This window comes from Mycotypha africana, assembly GCF_025528875.1.
Source record: "Mycotypha africana strain NRRL 2978 chromosome Unknown BDF20scaffold_1, whole genome shotgun sequence".
NCBI lineage: Eukaryota > Fungi > Mucoromycota > Mucoromycetes > Mucorales > Mycotyphaceae > Mycotypha > Mycotypha africana.
Window position 1 is genome coordinate 1,881,642 of NW_026515725.1, and position 25,845 is coordinate 1,907,486.

The 25,845-nt window shown below is 37.1% G+C and overlaps 8 protein-coding genes across 8 annotated transcripts; 3 read left to right on the top strand and 5 right to left on the bottom strand.

The window, feature by feature from the left end:
* Positions 1-27: 27 nt before the first annotated feature.
* On the bottom strand, positions 28-2,884 carry BDF20DRAFT_844786 (PHD-zinc-finger like domain-containing protein). Its single transcript, XM_053079642.1, has 10 exons — positions 2,716-2,884; positions 2,498-2,640; positions 2,371-2,398; positions 2,194-2,266; positions 2,100-2,123; positions 1,936-2,015; positions 1,726-1,875; positions 1,590-1,654; positions 711-1,521; positions 28-608 (listed from the first exon to the last, which is right to left on the bottom strand). The coding sequence occupies exons 3-10, from the start codon at positions 2,386-2,388 to the stop codon at positions 222-224; spliced, it is 1,608 nt and encodes a 535-aa protein (XP_052940722.1). The 5' UTR covers positions 2,389-2,398; positions 2,498-2,640; positions 2,716-2,884; the 3' UTR covers positions 28-221.
* A 70-nt stretch (positions 2,885-2,954) lies between these two features.
* Positions 2,955-5,307, bottom strand: BDF20DRAFT_44865 (ras guanine nucleotide exchange factor domain-containing protein). The gene is made up of 4 exons (XM_053075471.1): positions 4,625-5,307; positions 4,386-4,545; positions 3,846-4,319; positions 2,955-3,775 (listed from the first exon to the last, which is right to left on the bottom strand). Exons 1-4 carry the CDS (start codon positions 5,206-5,208, stop codon positions 3,119-3,121), a joined length of 1,875 nt encoding a protein of 624 aa, XP_052940723.1. The 5' UTR covers positions 5,209-5,307; the 3' UTR covers positions 2,955-3,118.
* On the bottom strand, positions 5,277-6,418 carry BDF20DRAFT_44873 (uncharacterized protein). Its single transcript, XM_053075472.1, has 4 exons — positions 6,219-6,418; positions 5,798-6,130; positions 5,487-5,730; positions 5,277-5,419 (listed from the first exon to the last, which is right to left on the bottom strand). Exons 1-4 carry the CDS (start codon positions 6,297-6,299, stop codon positions 5,385-5,387), a joined length of 693 nt encoding a protein of 230 aa, XP_052940724.1. The 5' UTR covers positions 6,300-6,418; the 3' UTR covers positions 5,277-5,384.
* A 3,816-nt stretch (positions 6,419-10,234) lies between these two features.
* Positions 10,235-12,744, top strand: BDF20DRAFT_45009 (uncharacterized protein). Its single transcript, XM_053075476.1, has 7 exons — positions 10,235-10,528; positions 10,618-10,686; positions 10,781-10,876; positions 10,978-10,991; positions 11,060-11,979; positions 12,058-12,120; positions 12,187-12,744. The coding sequence occupies exons 1-7, from the start codon at positions 10,458-10,460 to the stop codon at positions 12,406-12,408; spliced, it is 1,455 nt and encodes a 484-aa protein (XP_052940725.1). The 5' UTR covers positions 10,235-10,457; the 3' UTR covers positions 12,409-12,744.
* A 2,227-nt stretch (positions 12,745-14,971) lies between these two features.
* On the bottom strand, positions 14,972-17,410 carry BDF20DRAFT_844827 (magnesium transporter NIPA-domain-containing protein). The gene is made up of 5 exons (XM_053079643.1): positions 16,997-17,410; positions 16,832-16,897; positions 16,640-16,705; positions 16,483-16,573; positions 14,972-16,411 (listed from the first exon to the last, which is right to left on the bottom strand). Exons 1-5 carry the CDS (start codon positions 17,094-17,096, stop codon positions 15,424-15,426), a joined length of 1,311 nt encoding a protein of 436 aa, XP_052940726.1. The 5' UTR covers positions 17,097-17,410; the 3' UTR covers positions 14,972-15,423.
* On the top strand, positions 17,402-18,822 carry BDF20DRAFT_844834 (uncharacterized protein). Its single transcript, XM_053079644.1, has one exon. The coding sequence runs from the start codon at positions 17,889-17,891 to the stop codon at positions 18,432-18,434; it is 546 nt and encodes a 181-aa protein (XP_052940727.1). The 5' UTR covers positions 17,402-17,888; the 3' UTR covers positions 18,435-18,822.
* Positions 18,823-19,098: 276 nt separating this feature from the next.
* BDF20DRAFT_904114 (translation elongation factor G) lies at positions 19,099-21,578 on the bottom strand (the record flags this gene model as incomplete). Its single annotated transcript, XM_053082987.1, has 3 exons — positions 19,099-20,948; positions 21,054-21,300; positions 21,417-21,578. The coding sequence occupies 3 exons, from the start codon at positions 21,576-21,578 to the stop codon at positions 19,099-19,101; spliced, it is 2,259 nt and encodes a 752-aa protein (XP_052940728.1).
* Positions 21,579-23,571: 1,993 nt separating this feature from the next.
* BDF20DRAFT_950303 (peptidase S8/S53 domain-containing protein) lies at positions 23,572-25,485 on the top strand. Its single transcript, XM_053084872.1, has 5 exons — positions 23,572-23,808; positions 23,878-24,373; positions 24,450-24,574; positions 24,634-25,087; positions 25,185-25,485. The coding sequence occupies exons 1-5, from the start codon at positions 23,613-23,615 to the stop codon at positions 25,360-25,362; spliced, it is 1,449 nt and encodes a 482-aa protein (XP_052940729.1). The 5' UTR covers positions 23,572-23,612; the 3' UTR covers positions 25,363-25,485.
* Positions 25,486-25,845: the final 360 nt, after the last annotated feature.

The following is a 25,845-nucleotide window of genomic DNA, read 5'->3' on the forward strand; positions in this document are numbered from 1 at the left end:
GAGAACCTTCAAATTGTAAAAAAAAACAAACAGCGGCTGTTTATTGTGAAGATTAAATAGACGGGATTGAAGAAAATTGTAAATTAAGAAGAAGAATTATGTTTATATACAACTAAAAGATATAGAAAAAAGAAAAAAGAGGAAATCTAAGAAAGGAAAATCAGAAAGAATAAGGATATAAGATACTATGGGCAATGGGATGTGGAATATAAAGGGTGATATTACTCCCTTTGTTTGAAAGAGCTTCTTACGCAATCTTGAATAACAGCAATATCTGAATCACGAATTGGCCCAGCTCGCTTTACTATTTGTTGTAGCTGAGCGACGTAAGCTTCTATGTCTCGTTCAGGCGTTACTGCAGAATTGCTCGGAAGACGAAGATTTAAGGATGTAAAAATCTCAGTAACATTCCGTTTGAGCTCAGCAAACCGTCTATTTAGTCTGTTGAATTCCTCTTTTTCATCATTCGTCATCATTTTTCTATCATTTTCCAAAAAACCAGCTTTCGCTGTTGTAGGTGTAGCAGGTTGATTGCGGTTCATTGATATTGAGTTACCAGAAGCATTCAGATTCCAACGTTGAGCATCTGCCTTAATGTCATTTCGTATCTACAGATAGGAAATATAGAATAAAAAAAGAAAGCGTTAGGAATACATAGCTAGGCTTAATTACTGTCCTAATGTTGTACTCTTGGCTAGAAAAGAACGAACCTCAGCAATATCTTTAATGATTCCTGGTCCACTGGTCTTTTTTAAAGGTGGCGTTAAAGCTGAAGAAGGAATGATATTACTGCTGGAATTGCCAATCACAGGCTTTTGTTTTGTCATAGATGATGAGGCTACAGTACTGTTACTGCTTTTCAACTTGCTGTCTTCAATCTTGAGGGATGGTCTGGTATTATTGTTGCTGCTGGTTGCTTGATGTTCAGTTTTCCTTCTCTTGATATCGAGGCGTTCTTTGTGATCTTGAGTTTCATCAATCACTTTTGTTTTACTACTTCCATCTTTGTTGTTGCTATAAGCACTGTTGTTTTGCTGTGTAGGCTTTTGGCTTGTAATAGCTAGGGAATTTATTTTTGTAGCCGTACTTATTGAAGTAGGCGCCTTCTTATGCTTATCGTTTGTTCCATTATTCAAGCACATATCATCATCACTGTCATCTGTGAAAACCAAGTTTGGTGACCTTTCTCTTTTGACAGACTGTTGTTGTTGCTGCTGTTGGCTACGGTGGCTCGATTTTGCTGCTTTTTTCTTATTAATAGATGCTTTTTGTTTCTTGTCTCCGGATGCATCTGAACTTTTCTCTTCGGATTCATCCTCAGTCTCCTCATCGTCTTCAAACTTCATTGCTGTGTCTTCACTGTCAGAAGATATGGTCTCTATTAGGGGACGATTTTTGCTCTTCGTTTTCCTTCTTTCATATTCGGCAAGATGTTTGCCGCATCTTGGAGAAAAGTCTGATGGAACAGTAGAGGCAGGATTTATGATACCGTTGTTGATTGCACAGGTGGCATGGAAAAAGCTAATTTTGAGGCGATATTGTTAGCTTACAATATAGAAGATAGATTAAATTTACGTAGATTCGCATACATGGCACAATCAACTTCTTCGCACTGTATTGTAAACCCTTTCTTCTTGTAGCAATAATAGCATTCCTATAGATTGATTCAAGGTATAGAACAATTAATGCCAATTCCCTCTAGAAGCAATTCTAATCAAGCTTTACATGTCGGTTCAATTGTTTGATTGGCACGATGTAAGGCTCTCTACTATCATCTATTGCTTTGTTCCACATAGCACAGACTACATGAATGAACTCTCCTGTACTTGCGGTCCTTTTTATAGCGCCTGTTTGCATAGGGCAACAAATGATATTCTAATAGAGTCATGTAAGTAAACTTGTTATTGTACAAAGGATTTGCATTTCATTGCTTACGGTTGGTCTCTTCTTTCTCTTATTTTCACATCTTTGACAGTACCAGTCATCATCTGGAATTTCATCTACTTTGTAACAGACTTAACGGTTTTAAAGTAAAAAAAAAAAGCGAGTGTGTGAGCGACTGAAGCTGTGCAATGTTTTAAAAAAAGGATTCTACTTACTTTTATGAACGGGCATATCACAATCTAAATATTGAAGTACGAACTGAGCAAAAAAGGTTCATCAAAGATCTCTCTATGAAATGATATTGCTTACCTTTTCCATCGCAAAATATGATAGGATTTCTTTTGGTGGATTTATCCCCATCACAAATACTACATGTAGCCTGCTATGTCCCGTCGTTGCGTTTTGTTTAGGAAGAAGAAAGAAGAAAAAAGAAAAACAATTCAATCGAATGCTTTATATCGAGTTGTATAGAGAATAGGCCCTTACCTCATCATCGGAAGACATTATAACAAGACTAAATGATCAAAGAATTGGAAACGAAAAAGCAAGAAAATTATGTTCAGTTTTCTTTGTGGTTTGCATGATTTGGTTTTTGTCAGTTTGTCACGACTACCTTTGTTTTGGCAAATATAAACTAAGTGAATAGGTTGAGTAAGAGCTGTTTAAATTACGAAGGATATGCTCTTAATTTTACAATTCAAACAGTTGAAGCCGCGAGGTTATTTTTGACAAAAGGAAATCCTTTGTGGTTGGAATCTTTTTATGGGAAGAGAAAGTAACCTTATGAGTGGAGGGGAATTGTAGGGTAAGGTTAAACAAGGCTCTGGTTACAGATGCTGTCTGTTGGAAAAGCGTGAAACCAAGTGAATTACGGAGGAAATTCTACCAGATAAGGTACAGTTTTCTGATTTACTTCCTTTAATTTAATTTAGCAAAAGAGAAGAAAGAAGTGTAAAAAATCTGTGAAATGAGACAGACTTTCTAAATTTTTTTTTCTGCTTCAATCGCGGCTGGTTACTGTTTTTTCAACTTCAGCAAACAAAGAAAAAAAAAAAAAAGTATAATATGATCCTGGTATAAAAACATAGGAAAATATATGGTTATGACTTCCATCATCATGTCAGCTTATTGATGACTTTAACAAAATGGAGACTGGTTAAATCGATATTATACTGTAATTTCGTAAGGCCTGGATCATAAATACTTCTTAATGCCAACAATTCCGGCTTTTATGTTAATTGTATGGCGACATTGATAATGATGCCATATTACTGGAATACGCAACTCTTCCCACTACTTTTATTTGGCAGCTAGTATTATCGATATTATTGTTGTTGTTTTTTTCTTTTACAAAAGGCGTAGCGGTTGAAAGAGAAATTTTGTTCAATAAGGTATGAAACACATCTTTACGAAACATATCATTCGAGAAGGGATATTGATCGATATTTGAAGCAAACCAGTAGCATGAAGCTGTATAACTTGATATCGTGTCCAGCATCTTCTTCAACAAACGGAACTTTGAAAAGTTTATAAGTCCATCGTTAGAACGTTTTGTCTCGTTGCCATCCATCAAGAAGTGCAAGTCTTTCAAGAGGATTGGGAAGAAAGGTATGCATGGTTGAGAGATTTGGTTGCTGTTCTTATTCGATCTTACTTTCGCAAGGGCACTTCTGTAATATCTCATATTGCTAGATACATCGGTATACTTCACTAAGTGTTTATAGTATGACTTTGCTTGATGTGAGAGAGACGGATTAGTAGGGACAAGTGATAGATATTGCCGATCGTGCTTGGCGCTGCTCAATACAGTTTCAGGTTGTACATCAGGTAGTTTCATTAATCCCAAAGTGATCGTCATACTTGTATGAAAGTTATTCCAATCTAAACAGAGCTTTTGTTGGGCAGAGATTCTTACAATTTAGAATGCTTACATAATAAACCTTTCAGATCAAGCATCCTACCTTTGCTACTTCAATCATTTTCTGTACTATCGCTGCTCTTTGCTTACTACCTAATTGATGCACTGTAATTGTATCTGTAACCCATTTTGTTAAGCTATTTGTTCTCTCAGCCATGAGCTTAATATAATCCACTCTTTTTTCACTATTATCTGTTGAATTGACGAACAGATTGTAAGTACTTTCAACGTAATGGGTGGCTTGCATTGTTTCCCTGTCACAAAGGGACCTGCTGTACATATCTAAGTAATCATAGGTTGTAATACATTTCAAATTAGCAAAATCTACCAAGGTTAAATACATAGCTATCTCTTCTGGTTGTTGAAAGAGTAATGGTGTTGTCGAGCCGTCATGACTCGATTTAGGGGACATAGGAGGCGTAAATCCTGTCGTTGAAGCCATTGTGAGTGATGAAGTAGTGTTAAGACACGGGATATAATGTTGAGAATAAAGGCACGGTTTTTCATTTTGCACTAACTGATATGAATTTAGCAAAACCTCAATCGCTTAAACTTTATAAATCAATGAGCTCCTACACCTTACTTGTATTTGTATTGCTTCTCTAATCATTTCTACTTCGAATGTGTAGTATTTTTTGTTCAGGCTTTCATCCAAAAACGCTTGAAGGTCAGTTAAAAGCCTCGGGTTGAGCGCAAAAACTTCGAATTGTATTTTGATCCAACGTAATATAACGTTGAGAATTCTATTAATGGAACGAACGAGAAGCATATTGAGCTACGGAATGTATCAAAAAAGCTAGTCTATAAAAGATTTGCTGCTACCTCGATTGAGTTTTCTGCGGACCTGTCATTGTGTTACTACAGTAAAATCGAGCTATGAGATATTGCAATAGCCGTGTCGAAGTGGTGAAGAATGAATGCGCGATTAAAAACGTGTCTATATACTCTTCGTTCTCATTTTCGGCGTCAGTCAGCCTCATAAATAGGTGTTCTAAATTTATAGCGTTATCTTCATCATTGAACTGCATAAAATTATTTCTTCTGTTTTTTCCTTGCTGAATACCAGTGGCCCTTTTTGTGTATTGTTTCTGTTTCCGTTCCAGAATGGAAAATTCACCAGCTTTTAATCCATTGTATTTTTTGAATCGAAGCTTTTCTTCACTTTTCTTTGTTTTGAAAGTTATGCTTCTGCTTTCTGTTGGTTTGACACTGTCATCATTTTTGATTAAAAAATGACGCTCTTCGTCAATTTTTGTCCGTTGGCTGCAGTATTGGTTAATTCTATTGCTTGGGTCGACCATCAAATTATTTTGCGAGTTTTTGGAACCTGTAAACCCACGGATAAGGCATTCATTTACTTGTGAAGGTTTTAATAACTGCTTCTCGATCTTAAATATTTGGTACATAGCGTTACTCTACTTACTTTTGTTGCTGTTGGCGTTTTTATACTCTACTTCCGAGCTGCTATAAATTAAAGAAATTCAAGTTCAGTTATACATCCCTATATTCAAACAATAAAGTAGGTACTCCTCTAGAATTATGTTGTTCATACCTCTTTGAGTGTGTCGGTAGTTTTGTGTTTTCATTGTCTGGTAAATTGATGGTCAAATAAATCGACTGTGGTTAGTAAAACTGGTTATATTTATCACAAAGGTAATGCTATGTATACGCTTATCATCGTTACCATATCGTGGAATCACATAATCATAATGTTTCTGTAGTGAAAAAGCTTGCTGCGGCAATAAATCCATTGTAGATAAGCTAGACTTCAGTGCACAATCTTCAGCTGTTAAATTATACCCTTGTTGCCTTAGTGAAGTTGAGTTTTCAACGAAATCATCTTTTTGTTGTTCTTCCAACTCATCGTGCATCGAAAAAACAAACATCAAAGACTTTAGCAAAGTATGCAACTGGTCTATGACCATAACCTAAATAACTTTGGTCAATATTTGAAGTCACCGTTCACTGTCTATCATGCGTAAATATGCCATTTACCATGTAATCGTCTCTGGAAAAAGCTGGCGTCTTCACTAGTGTTTTGATTTCAGAAATCATATACAATAATCTACTATTATCGTCCAAGATTTGCTTGGTAATGTCTTCATACATCTTAAATTTAGCCAGAATTTCCATAATAATAGAAGCAATTAGGGCGGATGCGTTGATAATAGCTGCAACATGCTCGTCCACAACAGCGTCTGTTTCGACTCTTGATGTATCTTCTGCTGAGGAAGAAACATGCAGTTGCCGATAAGTTACAAATTTTGGCACAAATATATACAAAACGTTAAGAGCTGATTCTAAAGTTTGCCAAAGGCAAATATACGGCTTTAGAAGAATGTAAATAGAAATATCATGTCAGCATCAACGGACGGTCTAATGGAAAGCTGTTGTGTCGTTTTTACAAGAGACTCACGTATTGATCTTTATTTACGATATAGTTTTGCAGGCGCTCAATTATGAATTTAGTTTTCTGTATACAGCCTAGTACACGCATAATTTTCGATGATGAAGTAGATTAAGAATATTTGTGACGATTGAAAACTTTTAGAATAAAGGGAGAAGTTGAAAAAGAAAGCAGCAAGAATATGTTGTTTTTTTCTTCTTCTATAGAAGTATCACGAGCTTTTTCATCAAAATGCACACACTTGTCTCCTTGGTTTTAGCCATGGAACAACTTTAATATAGTGGGGTTCCCCTTTAAATTTGGATTACCATGCAACAATGCTCAGGAGACTCTGATTGACGGAGAGCTGAATATGAAAAACAAGGGTCTACAATAAAGATTCAGAAATATCACTGTTCATTATTATGTTTTTCTTATCTGTAACTCCCTTAAATGTATAAAACAAATAGTACAAGCCGGTTTATTCTTTTTATGATCTTTTCTATGTAGGCAACATAAAGTTGAGTTTTTACCCTGGCACTTTATTATGCACCATAATGACAAACGGAAGGGGTTTAAGTAAAATCTACATGCATAAGATGCTTATAATAATCGCACATTGCACTACCGTTATTGTGTTTGGAAGCACACTGTCCATTGTATTGGTACTACGAGTCAAAGATGATTGAGACTTGGCGTTGCCGTCCCAAGAATTGAACAAAGAGGCTAGTGGTCGTACTTTTATTAACAATATGTACAGCGAGAACAGATGAAACTTATATTATACAGTTAGAAATAAGAAATATACAAGATAGCAATGTAACAGATGTAGCATTTAAGTATTGTATAATGCAGCTTCGATAATTACGAATGTCAGCAAGCATCTGTTAAATGAAATGGCTCTTATAACTATATAAGTGTCGCCAATCTTCATCATCTGGGGCATCATCCATACCTCTAAAAATAATCTTTGCGTTGGGCAACTTTTTCTTTATCAAAAATTCTTCTGACTTTTCATGCATTTTGTCCTGCCCTTTGTATTTCGCGGCTTCGACGTAGCATTCTTCCAAAATCAATTTCTTCAACGTTGTATCGAAGGGGGTATCTGTTTCCTCAGCAATCTCAAACGTCGCAAAATCCATGGTGATCGATTGTATGTGTCTTAAGTTTTGTAACAAAAGGTCTAAAGGTACACGGTTATGGTCATGCCCCATCACTTCTTCCTTACTTTCATTGATTCTGAGATGTTTGAGATTTGGAAACTTGGCTAATTTTTTTATAAAGTTGATTGAAGGCTCTCGATACTTTGTCATATCAGCAAAGCAACAGCCAGATAGAGTTAATGATTCAATAGAGTTGATTTGGTTGGACTTCATCAATAGTTCAAAGAAACGATGAGTATGATGCGTACCCAGCGCCATCGTCTTCAACTGTATACCACCATTATCCAATGCGCGAAGGAAGGGTTTATCGAATTTCAAACCGTAAGCGCGAAAACATTCTAATTTTTTGCAATTTGTTGCAAGTAGTTGATAATCCGATGTTCCGTTAGGGTTGTCCTCGTAATGGTACTTGTCGTTATCCTCATCATCTCCTCGTAAAACAATGAAATTCTCTAAATTGGGGTATTTCTGAGCAAAATATCGTATCCAGGGACCTTCGGGTTCAAGGAAACTAGCATACTCAGCCGTAAGAGTTTCAATCTTATCAGCTGTCTTTTCGACAGTAACTTCAGCGCGTTTGCTTCTGCCACTAAAAAATCCAACTTGATAAAAAGATAATGCTCGCAGGTTTGGTGCGTACTTATGAATATTCTCTATATCTTTCTTGCCGTAAGTGATCCAAGAAGTCCGTAAAGAGGTTAGGTTGGGTGCATGAGCGAGATTTTTGATGAATTTGAGTTTTTCTTTTTCGTTTTCCATTCCAATAAAGCTCATGGTTATGTGAACTAAATTGACGCATAGTCCTTTTGATAGTAATGCAAGAGCAGAAAAAGGTGTACCTAAATCGTGGATACATTTCAATTTATCTTTCCAAGCACTGAATGCTTTTCCCGCTTCAACCGCATTCCATTTTCCGGGCGTCTCTGGACCATACAAGAGTTGCCTATAGGGTTTATTTTCCTCGTAATAATAAAATTCTTCCACGTTAGGAAAGGTCGCTGGAAGTAATGGTAATTCTGATAGAGGCAGCCCTATTTCTTCAATGCAAAGCCTCTTAACCAATGGCCGAAATTCTGGATGCCTTTTAAAGAAACTACATAACTTCTCAAAGTCGTTTAAATTGGTGATGTTTACGGATTGATATAAGAGAGATTTTTGCTGAACAAGGTTGCACCAAGTTTTGCAGATTGTCAAACAAAGCACTAAATCTGTATTGTCAAGAAGAGAAAAAATTTGAATCTGTAACTCTACAGGAAGACTTTCTAACAGGCTAATATCTTTATCTTTCATTGCAAAAAAAAGAATGTCTAGAGAAAAAAAAAAAAAAAAAAAAAAAAGGAAAAAAGAGAGTCAGAGTAAGGAAAGTACCTTTCAATCGGCGCATACAATTTCATCTGCTGCTGAAAAACAAAATGCTGAACTTTTGAGAAAGATGCAGAGTTTTTACTAAGCATTTTGTCAGTCCAATGAACGGGAGTATCCGTAGACTGGGCAAACGGAGTGGATCTAGAGCAATGCTTCCCACTTACGTTATGAACTAACGAGTATACGACAAGCAGCAAAGCGGGGGGGGAGGGGTTTTAAGTTAATCAACTTCTTCTCTCACTTACAAAGGAGTTTATATGTAACGCTCGACTAACTTTCATATCAAGGTGCACAGAAAAGCCTTGCAATTAGATCAAACAGTATATTAACCAAGAAACGCTATTGTACAGAAATATGAATAATATTTACTCTAATGAGTAATGACACTATTGATTTCGCAATATTTAGGTGCGTTTACTCGAATTTGAACACCCAGACATCATTCAGTAAATTGAAAAGCACAAGAGTCAAAATCGTTGTTTGATGTGCTTATATTTAACATACCTATAACATGACTGTGACGCGCTGTCCAAGAATCGAACACAAAAGAAGATGGCAGATTGAGCGCCAATAATACTTGTGCAAGCCGATATTGCATCATGTTTTAAAATTTTATAGTTGCAGATGCGGTTACAGGTATAGCTGTTTATAGAATGCTATTGCAGTGTATTACCGGTTGGTTATTGCATGGCAAAAGAGAGAAAATAGAGATATTATAAGATATGTCCCCTCAGAAAAAAGATGTGTCCTTAGGGAAAAAAAATATGTTGGGCACCTTTTTCTTACCAAAACGAGAACTTAGAAATGACGAAAACTTCTTTTGGCATTGTAAGCATCAATACTATGATAGTTTGGAAAAGAGCAAATAGCAATCTTTTGACGTTTTGATAGGTGCTGTCTTTCTGAACAGAATAAAAGAATACTATCTGCCATATCTCAAATGCCAATCGTAATCATAGCAAAATGATTCTTTAAACACTTGAAACGTATTTACGCTTATGTGCTACAAAGGAGAATGAGTACCGGGACTCATGCTATTCTAATTTATTGTTATTTATTTCAATATTAGGGTACATGCAGACGGGCAGTTATTGAATTGTTACGGCTCAAATACTCGTTCTAATGTAAGATATAAGCTATCATTAGTAATTATATGGCTGTATTGAATCCTTTAAGAAGTACAAGGCAAGTCAAAATTTTCATAAAGTTTACCCGACGATTACTCCCTAAATATGGAGAATCTTAGAGGAGCACAGATTATTTGTGCATAGCAGCTACTCCTGTTCTGATCTTTACATATTCACTTCCAATCAGAAAGGATATTGAGACAATAGAAGGCAAATTGTGCAAATTGTATGAAAAAGGTTAAGCACACACATAAACGTCAGATCGGTTCTTCAATTATGTTCGCCCATGCATCATTGCCAAAGTTTGCCACTACTTCATTTTTGCCACCGGAAACATTTTCAATTGCTGTTTTTAGCATGTCAACCACAAAATATATGAAAGGGCTCATTGTAATAAAACAGCTACGAGACAGACTTGTCTGAAATATTTTGCTTCTCTTTTTTCTAAATATTGATTTGAAATATCCTTGCAACTGCAGTATCCATCAAAGACTGCTATTTCCTAGACCTCTCTCCTCTGCCTCTCATTCATTACAACAAGCACTAACCCCCTTTTATTATCCCTTTGCATTTCATTCTACTGTCAAAAATAGAAACCATACAATATTACCAGAATGTGCGATATTAGCGATCCTCGGATTCTCAATACTTACATCTCCATTGTCGACGATGAATCTACTGACTGGTAAGAAACAAGTAATTTATGCATAAAATTCAGGTACCAAAAAAGAGAGAACAAAGAAATTCAGACCTTTTCCTGAATTTCATATTCAGGTTGATTTTGGGTTATAATGGCACAAGAGATACCATTTCCTTATATGCCTATGGGAACCAAGGTTTAAGGTAATATAGATGCATTCTATTTCCCATTGTGCGAAGATATGTGCATTATATCTTATTAATCTCATTCCGTATTCTTTGTTTATATTAACTGCAGTGAATTTCGAAATAATTTGACAAACGAAATCTTATTTGGCTTTGTCAGAATTGAAGGGAAATTCGCATTTATAACCTATATCCCAGAACGAATCAGGTAAGATTTATAGAGTCTGGAATTTTGTGGCGCGCTGTGAAAGCTTTAAAATCAAATTGAGATCAAATAATTAAATGCTTTTATTGTATGTGATATAATAGTGGTGTTACAAGAGGTAATATAATCAACAGACATGTTTCTTTCTTGGGCAAATCATTACAGGAGAACTTATATATGTTACAGCTAGAGCTCTGGTTCACAGTAGATACATCACCAGCAATTTGATCGAAATACCTCATATTGATATATTAGCAGCTCGTTTAAATGACTTTGATGACCTTAATATTTGCTGCAAACTAAAACTGAAAAATGGTGTAAAACAGCCATCATCAAGGCAGCAGCAACCACAATCACAACAAAGTAGTAAGCGGCGATATTCGAAACGATCTTCATCCGCAGCCTTTTTAATATCCCAACAGCAACAACCTCAGCAACAGTTATTTGACAGAAGGCAGAAAAGCGATGTCCATGCTAACCTACCATTCACACCTTTCCCAACGGAAGATGCTCTATCAGAGACAAATTTAAACATGCACCTTCTTCAGCATAATAGTAACCAGGCCCAAAAGAGAGATATTCATTACAATAAGCAACAAGATGATGTGGATGAAATCCAACAGATTATTATGACGCCCTCTTTATCAACGCCGACTTCTATTACTTCGGACAGCACAATAATAACAGGTGCTATGCAATGCACATCAAGCAATCTATTAAATAACACAGCAACGAATGATATACATCAAAAAGCTGCAATAGTAGAGGGACAACAAGAACAGCATCATCCAACTACTGTAAGACTTCAAAGTAGTTTAGCAGCATTTAGTGAGGAACCAGTTCACTTGTTAAATCAAAAGAATAGCAACAAGGGATCTGCAACACTGCAGTATACAGAAGAATATACTATATCTGAGTCAAAGCCTGGACAAACGGCCGAACACTCGGTAGACAAGGAGCGTAGAACGCCGTCTTCTGCGGCAGAGAATTTCAATGGGAAGAATACCTCAAATAAACTGCAAATCACCACAACAAAAAATACATACTCTTTGAGTCCAAAAATACATATGAGTGGATACATATCTGTGGTAAAAAATGGTAGTCCGGTAAAGTATTGGCCCATAAATGAACGAGTGACATGAATATTGCAGTATTCTCATCGAAAAATCTTTCATTGTAAAAAGTTTCGCAAAAGACGGCTGTTCATCATGAAAGATGACTGTTTGTCTCTGTTTCAGGACAGCTTGGTAAGTAAAAGAATACAGTAAATGCTTGATCGCCTTATAATAAACTAATAAGGTATATTTGAATAGTGTAAAGAAGCTTTAGACCTCATCCACTACCAAGATTTAATTCAACCGATCAAACCCTTGAATGAAGATGAAGATGAGGATATCTATGTCCCTCATTCTTATTTCATTCGAACAAAGAGACAGCAAGATTCATTTCAATTCATTGCTGATGATAAGCAGTTCGGTAAGCAATTTTATACAGTCTTTACCAACCTACAACAACAGCGAATGAAACAGCCGTAGTGATTCCACTCCTCAATATAAACTTTGCATGAACTACTCACTTTTACAATTTTCAGACGACCACTAAGACTAAATGGGCACCTTTGATCTTAGTAATGCAGCCTTTATTATGTACTAATAAAAATTGTGGTTTTTGGCGTTGTTGGGATGACCGAACATATGATAACGCTCAGTACGGAAGAATACTTGAGGCTGATTGAAGAGGTTTATATCAATACAAAGTGTATAAGAATGTATCCAAACCATGAATTTCAATTCTGAGACGTGTAAACACATGTAGTAACTATCCACTTCTTTGCCGGAAGCCTACTTCAAAGAGCTTAATCCAGTAGCAGCAGGACACCATTCAAAAGCTTTTAAAAAACATCGACTCTGAATGAAAGAAAAGTAGACATGGATTGGGTAAGGGTTTTGTGAAAATACAAGGCACCGAGAAAAGAATAAACTGTCAAGAGTTTTCCAAGAAAGGACGTAGAATCGGCTACTTCAGAACTTATACTGATGCTCAAAGTCTATTCAAAAGATTAATCGACAATATTGTCGCATCTTTGTTCTTTCCTTAGTTTTCTTTAAGATATATAAAAGTAAAGTATTCTTTTAGAAAATTGCCTTCAGTGATTTATTAGATAAAAGGTATTTTTCTCAGGCTTTATTATATTTTTGTTGAATACTTTATTCACTCGAAGTGTAGAATTCCGCAGAAAATTCACGAGCCGCCACTACAATTTTCTGGATAAAGGGTCTACCTGTAAAAATCGAACCAGTTTCGTTCTGGCGTTTGGAGGAGTGACCGCCTTGGTTTTCTACAAAACTCAGTAGGTCTTTATGTTAACTTCCATATCGACACGCTAATTGCCAACATGTTTTTTGCAGCGTTGACGTCCCGGTTCCAAAGTATCGAACAAGTTTTGCAGGCAAGGATGCTTTGGCCTGGAACAGTCTTCAATGGTTCAACGGTGTTGGAGCGGCAATTGTTGCATGTTCGAGGGGTCAGATATTCATCAATACTTATCACTAGTAATTCGCCGGCAGCCTCTCTTCGCTTCAAGACACGCGAAAGAACACCAACGACACCAGTTCTAAGGCCTTTTAGATGAACGGCGGATTTGTTGAACATGCCGTCACCAAATACAATCAGAGGAACTTTTTTGCTATCACTCAACCTGAATTTCTCAGGAATCCATCGTCTTCTAGAAGAAAGATAATAGAGTGAGTATACGCAAATTCAGTTGACAGTTAATCGCTACAAGACTTACCGAACGTGGTTATCTTCCTCTTTCTCTTCTTCTCCCTGCTTCTCTTTCTCTTTCGGTTTCTTTTTGTTTCTTGTTTTACTAAGTTAGGTTTGCCCTTCTTCTTTGGCTATTTCATCTGTTCTTCCCTTCTTTTTTTCCGTAATTCTTCGTCGTATCTGATACCTCCATCAACAAGCATGTTCACCATCGTATCTGCAGCACGCTTGCTGCCTTGATACAGAGGGAACGAGAAGTAGAATGACCCTTTAAGTCACAACTGATGCACTTGATATCTTTCAGTTGTTTGCTTCTTTCCTTCCTTGACTGTAGCTAATTGCTTACGTTTCTTGCCGCTACTTCCAACTAAATTTGCGTTAAGCAAACATAAAATCATCCTGTAGCGAGAGCATGATACTTACCATCACGCGCAGAAACTGCTTTGTAAAACTTGCATTCATGGTATGCCTTGTTGAAATGTCCGCGTGTTTTGCAATCCTTGCACTCGACGTTCACTAGTCATACGAAACATGATCAGAGGATTACCACTATAACTTATTTGTGGCAGCGCGCTCATGTGTTACTTACCGAAGGACTCGTTTTTGGCTTTATTCTTATGGGCTTCTGTCACCGATTTGATTTTTTGCAAGATTTTGGCTTTGTACATGGTGAGTAGTAGCTATCAGGATGAGGAAAGAAAGTATGAAAGAAGAATAAGAAGAAGAAGATGGAAATCAAAGGAAAGGCAACTTTCTGTAAATGCTTCGAGTTTGACAATATTTATTGTTTATTACGATTGACAACAACAATTGTTATGTACGTATGTGGCAAAAGAACCCGTAGATCAATTTATCTGATCCATAAAGAACGTCTCGTATACCACAACCCTATGTCTATTACTAATAAAACCTGTGTCGCGCTAAAATTTTAGTACATCTCATAGTGCTTTAGACGTAGTGCCGCTATCAATTGAAGAGTATCTAATAACCTTCAAAGTAATGTCTCCAATTAAAGTGTAAAGATCTTACAGGTATTTCAATTCGTATCCTGTTTAACCTAGAAACGTCTCCTAATAAAGCTCAAATTGTCCACTAAAAAATTCGAAAGTGTCTCGTACGGAAGTAGAAATATTCATTTTTTGCTCCTTTAACGAAAGTCGTTGATCAAATTGAACAACGCATTAAGCATTTGAATGCCCGTCAATGGTAAGAGCGCCATAATGGGTAAGCTGTTATTAGTACATAATAAAGGCTGTATAATAAAAGGTCAAAGGTGCCAATTTTTTAGATCCAATAGTTAGAAAGAACCAGCTCGAACTTCTATCTTAAGTTCATTGTATATGTATTTCTTCACTCTATTCAAAGATCAACATAAAAACGATATATTATGAGTGTATGCGTGTATATTATAGAATAAATATGCAAACTAAAAAGTAGAAAGGGGTAACTGTCTATTGAACTATAAACACAAAAAAGAATTTAATATACAAAAAATAAGAAAGAGTACTATACAAATCTGATCGAAATCAAGAGTGTGCTTTATAGTAAATAGTCATCGTCTCCATGTTCGTTACCATTACTTATTAGACCTTTTGTATCGTTGTCATGATCCCTGTTAAGCCCTAGTCTCTTAGTCGTAATTGTATCAAGCGAATCCTGCGCTCTTCTAACATTACTTCTTGAATTATGACTGCTCGTTTCTTCATAGCTATTATTCACGGATATGTTCACTATAGGATGTAGAGTAAAGAATCAAAACGACAATGCATGACTACCACATCACCCTAAACCGGTTCTATTGTTGACAAATTACCTGAATCCTTATTATTGTTCGATAATGCTGATGTCGTTGTCATGTTTGGTTTTTTCAGCGTTGATAGCCCAATGTTCTCTGTAAGTTCGGAAACACCGTTCGAGTAAGCAGCCAATTCAACATTATTGTATTCCTCCATAGATGGTTTTGATCGATGCCATAATAAAGAATTTCTTCTTGCCGAGGTGGATACTTCTACATGTTCTGTTCCATCTTCTCCTTCATCTTCCTCCGATGATAAGAACTTTTCACTTCCAACAGAGGGTAGATATCGTTCACGATGATCATCCATCAAAAAAGCTTCGTCATCCATATCATCACCGGTCCCATTTGCTGACTTTTCACTTCTTGAACGCTGTAATAAAGCCACTCCTGAACAGATAATCAAAAATCCAAATACACAAGTAACAACATTGACTGGCGAAGCATCGAATCCTCGGTAAAAGGTAATAGAACTGACAATTGTGAGAGTGGTGAAAATGACATAATAAGTAGGTGTGACGACGGCTGTATTGAAAATATTCAGCGCTTTGTTGAGATAGATGATCTCTACTGCCAATGTTACCAACGTTAAAATCAGGACTAAATACACGAACCAGTTGGTGAATTGATTCTGGATAGTAAGAGAGTGAACAATGGCACCTCCAATGCCCTGAGTAAAGACAACGGAGAGAGAGCCAATCAAAGAACAAATACAGATGTAGACCAACATGTTGCTGGATCCCCAACGTGGCCCACAATAAAACACCAAGAAGAGAGAGATGCCGACAGCTAAGCAGGCGTAAACCAAAAATCCCACAGAAAACATAAGGGACTTGAAAGTGTCAATGGAATTATCAGCTGCACCTTGTTCTGGTGCATGCATGACAATAATGATTGCACCGAGGACACATTGTAAACAACCTACTTTTCCCTGAAACGACAGTCTTTCTTTCAAAAAAACAGAGGAAAGGACAGCGCTGTATTTTGTCGTCATCTTAGTGCCTTGATTTTATATCAATTTCATATGATTCTTTCTTTCTATATATACCTTAACACAACACTTAATGCTCCTAAGGGTGTCACTAATATTGCTTGTGTAAATGCATATGCAACAAAATTACAGGCTTCCCCAACAACCACTGGATAACAAAAAGGGTGTATGTTAACATAATAAACGATACATAAAAAGCCTCTTTACACTTTACTTAATATCATTCCTGTCCACCACATCGTCGATTTCAAATATCCATATCCTTCGCCAGCATTTCGACCTTTATTTATCAAATTTAGAAATGAATAAAATAAATAAAATGGTGTCTGACATTTGTCATTGCGTTTATCCTGTATAGCATAGTCGCATAGTTTTGTTTGTTTTTGGTTTTTTTTTTTTCAAATACCTGATTTCTCGGTTGATTGTAATAATCCTTTCTTTTTGAATACAAAACTACTACCAATAAAGACACCTATGCATATTAGGAATAAAGCAGAAGAGTTAAGAAAAAGTCATGTGAAAAACATAATTAATACGATAAAACCGTTATTGAAACATCCGTTAACTTTACCACTCGCTATTGCTAACGATACGCCAATAATTTTATATAGTGCGCCATGAGGTTCGACTATACTTAGTGAATCGTTGCCCAAGGTTGTTGTTGAATTCATAAATCTGGTTTATGCGTCACCGCTTTTGAATGAGTGTATTGATTTAGCAATAGTGTGCTAATGTGTTGATGCTTCGAGATGCCGTGATTGCGGGAACCAAACGAACGAAAAAAAGAATAGAAGAAAGAAAAGAAAAGAAGGTTTAATTGTGGTTTTTTTTTTTTGTGTACAAGTTTGTTAAAATGTATGATTTTTATTTTTTCCTGTGGGTCATTCTGTTCTGTGCGTGCTCAGGCCGTAAATTAACAGTTCGTTCCTAACAAATAAAGATTTCTTAAACTTTTCTATCTCAGACTGATACACTTGTGAAAATTGTCGTCCTTAAACTTATAACAGTGTCTTGCTCATTAAGGGGTACATTCAATAGCCTCTTCCATCCTTAAACTTTGTACTATAAAGTGTGACAGAAGCTTTATAAATACTCATATGAGATGTAAACATATCAAAATCCGAAGATAGCAAAGAAGCATCTCAAGAAACACGGCTTATTCTTCTATTTTCGTGGTCAAGACCCTATGTGACCGGCAGCAATTGGGTTGGATGTCCATGAACGACATCCATACACATTTTTAACATATCCTCCATCACCCCTTCTTCGCCCACCGAGGTATCAAAGGACGATATCATTGACAGCGGTGATGGCAATACAACTGATAGTGAAGACGACGTCGACAATTTAACACGCAAGAAGGATGCCGCCCACAAACCTCAAGACAATAATAAGGGTCAGGCCAAAAACGCAAGTTTGACGGACCTATTATACCTTATTGCAAACAGAGAGTTTTGCACATAATGAAAACTATTGGCTCAACTGTCGATCCCGCCATTGGCAGTTTCTTCGAGCATCGGTTTGTTACTGCAGCAATGCAGTATGAATTAATGATTGACATATTTCCAAGCCTCAGTCGAAAATGCAATAAAGTGCAGTTACAGTATTGGGTTGGTCAGTCTATAGTTTGGGGACCTTTAGAAAAAGCCAGGCTGAATGGAAAAGTCAAATACGGGCGAAATCTTTGGATTCTGCGAAAAGAAACGCGGGAACATCTAATCGAATTAAACGATTCCATGTCATCATATTGGCAGCATGTTCGAGCAAGTCCCGACGTCCTTAACATTGGCTATGCACGAAAGTCAACAACTAAGGAGACTGACATGTCTCGTTCACACTTGCTGCAGCTAATGGTCGACAAGTTGCATTTTCGGCTGAAATGTCAGGAAGTTTATGTAAGCCAATGCTGTGCAGCGAAGGCTCCAATCTTGAACCCGAGATTCGCCATCAATCCAAACCATACTCGCATCGCTAAAAGACTGTCAAGGAGACATCGCCGATCTCACTAGTTGTCTATATTACTTACAACAAGATGTACGGCTTGGCATAATTGACTATGCTGGTCTACCAACATACCCTGAAGACATCAACGATTTTTGACAACATACCCCAACATTTGTGAAATTGCAATTGATCACGATAGCAATATAGAGATTGTTCTTCGACATCAGCTTTTGAAAAACAATGAAGTCGGAAAGTTTAACTGTCATCCCGCTCCAGTGCAACGTTCTAAGTGATAAAATTTTCATGATGCTGCACCAATATTGACATTGTTTATTAAAGGACAGAACAAGACATTACTATGGTAAAAAAAATATAAAATTAAAAGTGTCCCCGTCGAAAAGATGTGTCCTCGCGTTAAAAAATGCTTACAAGTCCTTCTTGGACAAAAATGTTCGGCTAAGGACCCTTAATCCATGAATCAAGCTGATGAATGACTACAGAAATAGTTCTCGACATACTATGTAAAGGATCAATTTTAAAATTTTTTTTACTTTTAAGGAGTTACATAAGCAAAAACATATAACGATTGAATACATATCTAATTTTATACAGTTATCATCAGTTCCATCTGATTTTTTTCTTCATTATGGAAACGGGATTTGGTTATAACAGGTTTGCCCAATAAAATTATAGAGGTTATAATAGTACATACAGGTTTCATATCTCGATCTATTTGTTTTTCTTGGCCATTTCCTTCTTGTATTCTTGGACAAGTGTTTCTTGAACGTGGGTAGGTACAGGAAGATGTTCCTTATATTCCATAGAGAATTCACCCTTGCCTTGAGTGGCAGATCTTAATTCAGTTGAGTAACCGAACATGTCATTGAGAGGAACGTCTGCTGTAACATTGAAATATTCTTCGCGAACGTCTGTATCCACAATAGTACCCTTACGCTTGTTGATACCACCAATAACAGAACCTTGGAATTCAGTAGGCGCAGTGATGGAAACGTTCATGATAGGTTCCAAGATAGTAGGTCGGCCCTTGTTGAAAGCTTCGATGAAAGCATTCTTTGTAGCGGTACGGAAAGCCAATTCACTGGAATCAACAGCGTGAGCAGCACCGTCTTCTAAAATCATGCGTACACCATTGACAGGATGACCAATTAAAGGACCTTTTTCTAGTGCATCCAAGAAGCCCTTTTCACAAGCGGGTATAAAGTTGGTAGGAATGTTACCACCTACCACACGGTTCTCAAAGTCAATATCCTTTCCAGTTTCCTCATCACGTGTCATAGGCTCAATAGTACCCATAACACGACCAAATTGACCAGCACCACCAGATTGCTTCTTGTGCGTATAGTTAAATTTGGCAGGTGCAGTAATAGTTTCACGGAAAGCCACACGTGGCTTACCGGTAACACAATCAACATTATATTCACGCTTCATACGTTCGACATAAATTTGCAAATGAAGTTCGCCCATACCGGAGATAATGGTTTCCTTCGACTCGGCGTCAACATGGACACGGAATGTAGGGTCTTCCTTTTGGAAACGGTTCAAAGCTTTCGAAAAGTTACCAGTTTCACGACCTTTAGGAGTAAGAGAAAGTGAAATTACAGGTTCGGGAACATACATAGACGTCATAGTGTATTGAAGAGTACCGTCGGTGAAAGTGTCGCCACTTGAGCAATCAACACCGAACATAGCACCAATTTCACCAGCGCCGAGTTCATCCACATCTTCCATATCAGCGGCATGCATACGCACTAGACGAGGAACCTTAATCTTCTTACCAGTCTTTACATTAGTGATAAAGGAGCCCTTCTTCAAAGATCCTTGATAAATGCGCATGTACGTCAATTGTCCATAACGGCCTTCTTCCAATTTGAAAGCAAGACCAACGAACGGGTTCGAAGAAGTAGAAGCAAGATTCACCTTTTGTTCACCATTAGTAATATCCAAAGCTGTATTTGTAACTTCGGTAGGATTGGGTAAGAACTTAACGACAGCATCTAAGAGGTGTTGAACTGCTGTATTTTTGAATGCAGAACCCATCAATACAGGAGTGAATTTCAAGTCAATAGTAGCGCGACGAATAGCAGCAGTGAGCTGCTCAGCAGTGGGTATTTCTTCACACAAATAAAGATCCGCAATTTCATCGTCCACGTTAGCCAATTGTTCAATTAATTCAGTACGTTTTTCAGTAGCCAATGGCATTAATTCTTCAGGGATATCCGTTTCAGTTAAAATTTCGCCGTTCTCGCCTTCGTTGTAGTAAGCCTTCCATTTAATCAAATCCACAACACCTCTAAATTGATCTTCTGCGCCAATGGGAATCTGTACAGCAGCAGCTGTCAATTTAAGCTTTTGTCGGAGTTGATCAATGATACGGAAAGGATTTGCACCAGCTCGATCCATTTTGTTAATAAAAGAAATACGAGGAACATTATAACGACGCATTTGACGATCCACAGTGATTGTTTGAGATTGTACGCCAGCAACAGAACACAAAATTAGCACAGCACCATCTAATACACGCAAAGCACGCTCAACTTCAATAGTAAAATCGACGTGGCCTAAATGACGTTTGCAGGTTAACAGATAAGTAAGTGTCACATGAAGGGGCAGAATTTACAATATGCAAATGTAGTTTATCAATTTCTATTATTCGTATATTTTACCTGGCGTGTCAATAATATTGATGTTGTTCTCTCCCCAGCTTGCATAGGTTGCGGCAGATTGAATAGTGATACCTTTTTCTCTTTCCAAGTCCATGGAATCCATTTTCGCCCCCACACCATCACGGCCGCGAACGTCATGAATTTCTTTGATACGTCCAGTATAATAAAGAATACGTTCTGTACATGTCGTTTTACCAGAGTCAATATGTGCTGAAATACCAATATTACGAAGTTTTTTCAAACGTTCCTGTCAAAATAATTGAGATTATGCAAATTAGGAATAAACGACACCCTTTTGAAAATGCTACTGCTGCTCTCTATCTTCAATAGGTATATCTCTTTGAACTTGAGGCTGTAACTTACAAGATCTTTGTCATCGGCTTCGGTAGATTGCCAACGACGTCCTGCGGCGATAGGCAATAAAGAGAAAGTATGCTTTGGTGTTAACTCCAATAGAGAGGAAGTGACAGCTTTAAGTGTCACCCTTCCTGGAGCTGCTCCAAGAAAGGACCGTACAAAGAGCATTGTACTGTATTGCTTGGGTCGAAAAATGAGTAAGAGTAAAGTAAGTAACTGAAGAAAAGAATAAAAAAGGCGGGGATGCCCAAAGTTATCAGGGGCAACATTAAATCCCGAAAATTAAAGTCAGTCACGAAATCAAATCAACTTACGTCCTGTGGTAGCTTCGCCCATGTCAGTGCATCTCTTCGTTTTGAGGAATTCAGCTGAGAGGTTGTAAAGCGCTCAATACTGGACCGACTGATTCTAAAGGTGGCGAAGGCAGGAAAAGTTGAGTCAAATAAAGTGTGTGAGAGTCCTGATGTACCGATTGTTAAGGCAGCCAGGACAGCAAGAGACTTGATAGCTTTGCCGTATCTAACAGAGACGCTATCTGGCTTACGGCAGATGAAGGAACCTTCAACATCTTTCTTTTCTATCTATCATCAATGGTAGCACTTGTATAGGTAGCTTAAGATTGAGCAGCAAAAATGCCGGTTTGGAAGGTCGTGTTCTCAATCATGACTAAAACATTTATGCTCATCTCAAATTGTTCAGCAGTTGGTTTTTCAGCCTATTCCCCATTAATGTATGAGTAATTCGTATCAAGTACACGATGACGCGTAAACCTACATCAACCGCTGTTATTTTTTTTATTTTTTTTGACTGTTAAAGTTGTCTCTGTAACAATGCGTTTTCTCGTTCAAATTTTTCAATTTTCTCAGTCAACTTTGTCTGTCTTCAACTGTGGGGTAGTCACTCCATAGTTAATTTCTTTTCGTAGTCAGACCGGAGAGCATCTTTCAGAAATCAAAGGGTTACAGCAGTATGATCTTCTCTTCTATATTTCTTCGTAGGCTTCTTCCTTTTGTGATCAACGTAAACACGACGAGCAGCTTCCCTTTGGGAGGTCAAGTGAACTTTGATCATCATCACCTTGTTCAGTAAATAATTCATGATTTGTTATCTTGGTCACAAATTCTTGAAATTTGATAATAGGTTAAGGCTATTTTAGTTATTGAGATGATCCAAGTAACCAATATCCTATGATGGCAACCTGTTAAATTCTCGTATGAGGTAGCTAATGTCACTTGAGGATCCTTATCAAAAATTTGCGTCAATGATATGAAGAGCAATCAGAAGAAGGCTAAATCAAAACATCACAGTTAATACGGCGTACAATTTAGCACAACACTTGATGGATAGATCAGATATGGTATTCACGAGTTCTAATAAAAGTTTGTTTCAGCGTGTAAATCATTTCTGAGTCACGAGGAAAGGGATTTAAAAGGATTTGAAGTAATTTTATAGCTATCTTATTATATTACCTTAGATCGAATATGACAAAGAATTCATATTTTTTCATTCTTGATCTTGCCATGGTACACGCTTCGAAAAGATAACCACCTTATTTCATCATAATGGAGCTTAACAAAGCCCATCATGAGAGTCGGTCATTAAAGTGATGCTCTGAAAATTTATACCACTTCTATACGTATTTGTTCGTCACATTTTCATTGTTTCGCAAAATACCAACAATTACCTTTGGCATCAAATAGAGGATTGAAATTGGAGGAAGAAGATAAGGCACGCGTCAACGAAGGAATACTCCAAAAATATGATAAATTCTGGTTCGGGCATTAACGTTCACTGATGTCCAAACGTCATCTACAAAAAAAAAAAAAAAAAAAGACTGTTTGCCAGTCAAACATTAATAAATACCTACTGTGGTCGACGTAATTAAAGCTCCCAGTTATTAAGTGGCTAACTGTCAATCTACAAGGAGTTATTGTATTCAAGTTTGTGATGAGAATAGGACAAAATTTTTATATTTGATAATTGAGATGCACCGTCAAAGAGATTTGTTTGTTAAGCACATCGAGGTTTAAAGTTAGTTGGGCAAGTTGATTATTTGTTGATTACCGATCAAAATCCGAGGCATTTGGTATTGAAATGGATTTTTCCAGCCTGACATTAAAGGAAAAAGCAACAGGAAGTGGGAAAGTTGAAGTTATTCATATGTTGATGTCTCACACTATGGACGACATATAAAGCATATCGATGATTTTGCATTTTGCAATTGTTTTCTTTTCTTTTTACCTTCTGTTTAGAATGAAATTGAAAATATCTTCGACCTTATCTGTCGCTTTGACTATTAACTATACCTACGCATTCGTGGTCAATTCTCACACAGTTAACGGCAAGCCTTCTACACATATTATCAAATTGAAATCAGCCAGTATAGTAAATGCCTCTAGTGAGTAATCAAAAATACAAACTAACTATAAAAGAATGTGCTTTCTTATCTACTGTATTTATTGCAAAGCTTTTGAACCAACAGCATTCATTAGGAACCATTATACCACCTTCCAAAACGGCAACAGGAAAATAATACAAGGAAATTTTGATTCCAAACCTTTGGCTATAGATACAACTGATGACAGCGCTTTGTTATCGGCAGTATCCACTCCGTCACCCGCCTTATTTTTAAGAAACTTGGATATTAACCAAGATTTCAAAACGATCGTGGGCTCTTTCGATTCTGCTTTCGCTACTTATTTGAGTCAATCGGAGTATGTGGAATATGTAGAACCAAATCAAGTGTATAAAGCAGCTATTTTTCCACCGGCTACCGCGCCTAAGCCATACGAAGCAGATAGCAATAGCATGCCACTATCGAACAGCAACGATACATCACAGAAACAGTTACTTCAAAGGCGTAATGTTGTCACTCAAACCAAAGTGCCAAGCTGGGGAATAGCACGTGTTAGTCATCGTGATTTGAAAAACTTGGATTCTTACTCTGCAGATGAAGCAGCAGGGTATGAGACAAAAGATGGTAATAAAGACGCTAACTATTACCTATTATTCACTTGTACCTATTATTTCTATAACTAGTGCTGGAATTCATGTTTATGTCGTTGACTCTGGTATAAATATAGACCACCCTGATATCAAAGGTCGTGCTTTTATAGAAGCTAATTACGTTGATTATGAAGGAGATGGCGATTATGCGGGACACGGTAAGGAAATAAGTAAGTTCAGTATGCAAGGTTCAGGGTTGACACAAGTTATTAAATAGGAACGCATGTCGCTGGAACGATTGGAGGCAGCTTGTACGGTGTAGCAAAGAACGTTATTTTGCACAGTGTTAAAATTCTTGACAGTAAGGGAGATGGGCTCACTACCAGTCTCATAGAGGCTGTATCTCATATCACGGAAGTGGCGAAACCAGGACGTAGCCTGATTAATATTTCACTCACTGGGCCTCGCTCAAAAATGATTGATGAAGTCCTTTCTATGGCTGTTCGGGAACATGGCATTCCTGTATTTGTCTCAGCTGGCAACACTGGTGACGATGCATGTGAATATTCACCTTCAGCAAACCCTGATGTCTTTGCAGTTGGGGCTTCTAATGACCGTGATAAAATTCCTAGTTTCTCTTCTTACGGTGATTGCGTTCGTGTATATGCTCCAGGAACTAATATTACAAGTAGCTGGTTGGAGGCAAATGTTCAAACAATGGACGGAACAAGGTATAGATGCAGAATGAAAAAGAAAAGGCATTTTGTATATATCAAAGCATTTTAATCACATTTTTTTTGCCTTTTTTTTTCGGGCGCAATTTCATAGTATGGCTAACCCACATGTTACTGGTATTGCTGCTTTGCTTATGAGTCAGCATACTTTCCGTTCCCCGCACGAACTTTATAATGCCATTGTAGCATTAGCGACTCCAGGCGCTTTAGAAGCGGCTTCAGAAGACGATAATCGATCACCCAAACCATTGGCTTATAATGGTGTTGCGTAACAATAAAACGCATAAATGAAGTGTCAATAGAAATGATACACATACACCTCCCTTTTCCCCGTTTCTCTAATAATTACCCCTGCCCATTCTAATCTTTGTTCGTAGCCTACATTCAACATAGATCATCAATTGACTACTGATTTTTTGACTTATTAAACATGTCTTTAGAAATAATAAATCAAAAAGCGTGAGTTAGAAGACTTTCTGTTTAGCACACTGAATTGTTCCAGTTTACTAGTGCGAAATACAAATACAAATACAAAAAATGGTTCCAGCGGACCGAAGAGTATCACTAGAAAGCACGACAATAACATTTGAATATACAGTAGAAAATATATTTAGTATTATGCGTAGAGAAATTACTTGATATCGAGATAACCTTCTTTCTCAAACGAACGCAAATGCAAGCATGGACTTTGAATCCTTATCAAAAGTCATTCATTTTAATTGATTTATTTATCTATTTGAAGAAAGGGAATGTAA

Excerpts from the sequence above, each read along its gene's own strand:
- BDF20DRAFT_844786 (XM_053079642.1), bottom strand. Across the intron at positions 1,522-1,589 it reads GAAGAAGTTGATTGTGCCAT|CTTTTTCCATGCCACCTGTG; the intron begins GTATGCGAATCT and ends CCTCAAAATTAG. Across the intron at positions 609-710 it reads TCATTAAAGATATTGCTGAG|ATACGAAATGACATTAAGGC; the intron begins GTTCGTTCTTTT and ends TCCTATCTGTAG.
- BDF20DRAFT_44865 (XM_053075471.1), bottom strand. The coding sequence starts at position 5,208 with ATGTACCAAATATTTAAGATCGAGAAGCAGTTATTAAAACCTTCACAA. Across the intron at positions 4,546-4,624 it reads CCGCAGAAAACTCAATCGAG|AATTCTCAACGTTATATTAC; the intron begins GTAGCAGCAAAT and ends TTCCATTAATAG. Across the intron at positions 4,320-4,385 it reads GAGAAGCAATACAAATACAA|TTAGTGCAAAATGAAAAACC; the intron begins GTAAGGTGTAGG and ends AATTCATATCAG.
- BDF20DRAFT_44873 (XM_053075472.1), bottom strand. The coding sequence starts at position 6,299 with ATGCGTGTACTAGGCTGTATACAGAAAACTAAATTCATAATTGAGCGC. Across the intron at positions 5,731-5,797 it reads TTTCCAGAGACGATTACATG|GTTATGGTCATAGACCAGTT; the intron begins GTAAATGGCATA and ends AAAGTTATTTAG. Across the intron at positions 5,420-5,486 it reads TTATGTGATTCCACGATATG|TCGATTTATTTGACCATCAA; the intron begins GTAACGATGATA and ends TACTAACCACAG.
- BDF20DRAFT_45009 (XM_053075476.1), top strand. The coding sequence starts at position 10,458 with ATGTGCGATATTAGCGATCCTCGGATTCTCAATACTTACATCTCCATT. Across the intron at positions 10,687-10,780 it reads TATGGGAACCAAGGTTTAAG|TGAATTTCGAAATAATTTGA; the intron begins GTAATATAGATG and ends TATTAACTGCAG. Across the intron at positions 11,980-12,057 it reads TGGTAAAAAATGGTAGTCCG|TTTCGCAAAAGACGGCTGTT; the intron begins GTAAAGTATTGG and ends CATTGTAAAAAG.
- BDF20DRAFT_844827 (XM_053079643.1), bottom strand. The coding sequence starts at position 17,096 with ATGAATTCAACAACAACCTTGGGCAACGATTCACTAAGTATAGTCGAA. Across the intron at positions 16,898-16,996 it reads ATCGTTAGCAATAGCGAGTG|GTGTCTTTATTGGTAGTAGT; the intron begins GTAAAGTTAACG and ends TAATATGCATAG. Across the intron at positions 16,412-16,482 it reads GCATTAAGTGTTGTGTTAAG|CGCTGTCCTTTCCTCTGTTT; the intron begins GTATATATAGAA and ends GACAAAATACAG.
- BDF20DRAFT_844834 (XM_053079644.1), top strand. The coding sequence starts at position 17,889 with ATGAAAACTATTGGCTCAACTGTCGATCCCGCCATTGGCAGTTTCTTC.
- BDF20DRAFT_950303 (XM_053084872.1), top strand. The coding sequence starts at position 23,613 with ATGATTTTGCATTTTGCAATTGTTTTCTTTTCTTTTTACCTTCTGTTT. Across the intron at positions 23,809-23,877 it reads CAGTATAGTAAATGCCTCTA|CTTTTGAACCAACAGCATTC; the intron begins GTGAGTAATCAA and ends TTTATTGCAAAG. Across the intron at positions 24,374-24,449 it reads TCTGCAGATGAAGCAGCAGG|TGCTGGAATTCATGTTTATG; the intron begins GTATGAGACAAA and ends TTCTATAACTAG.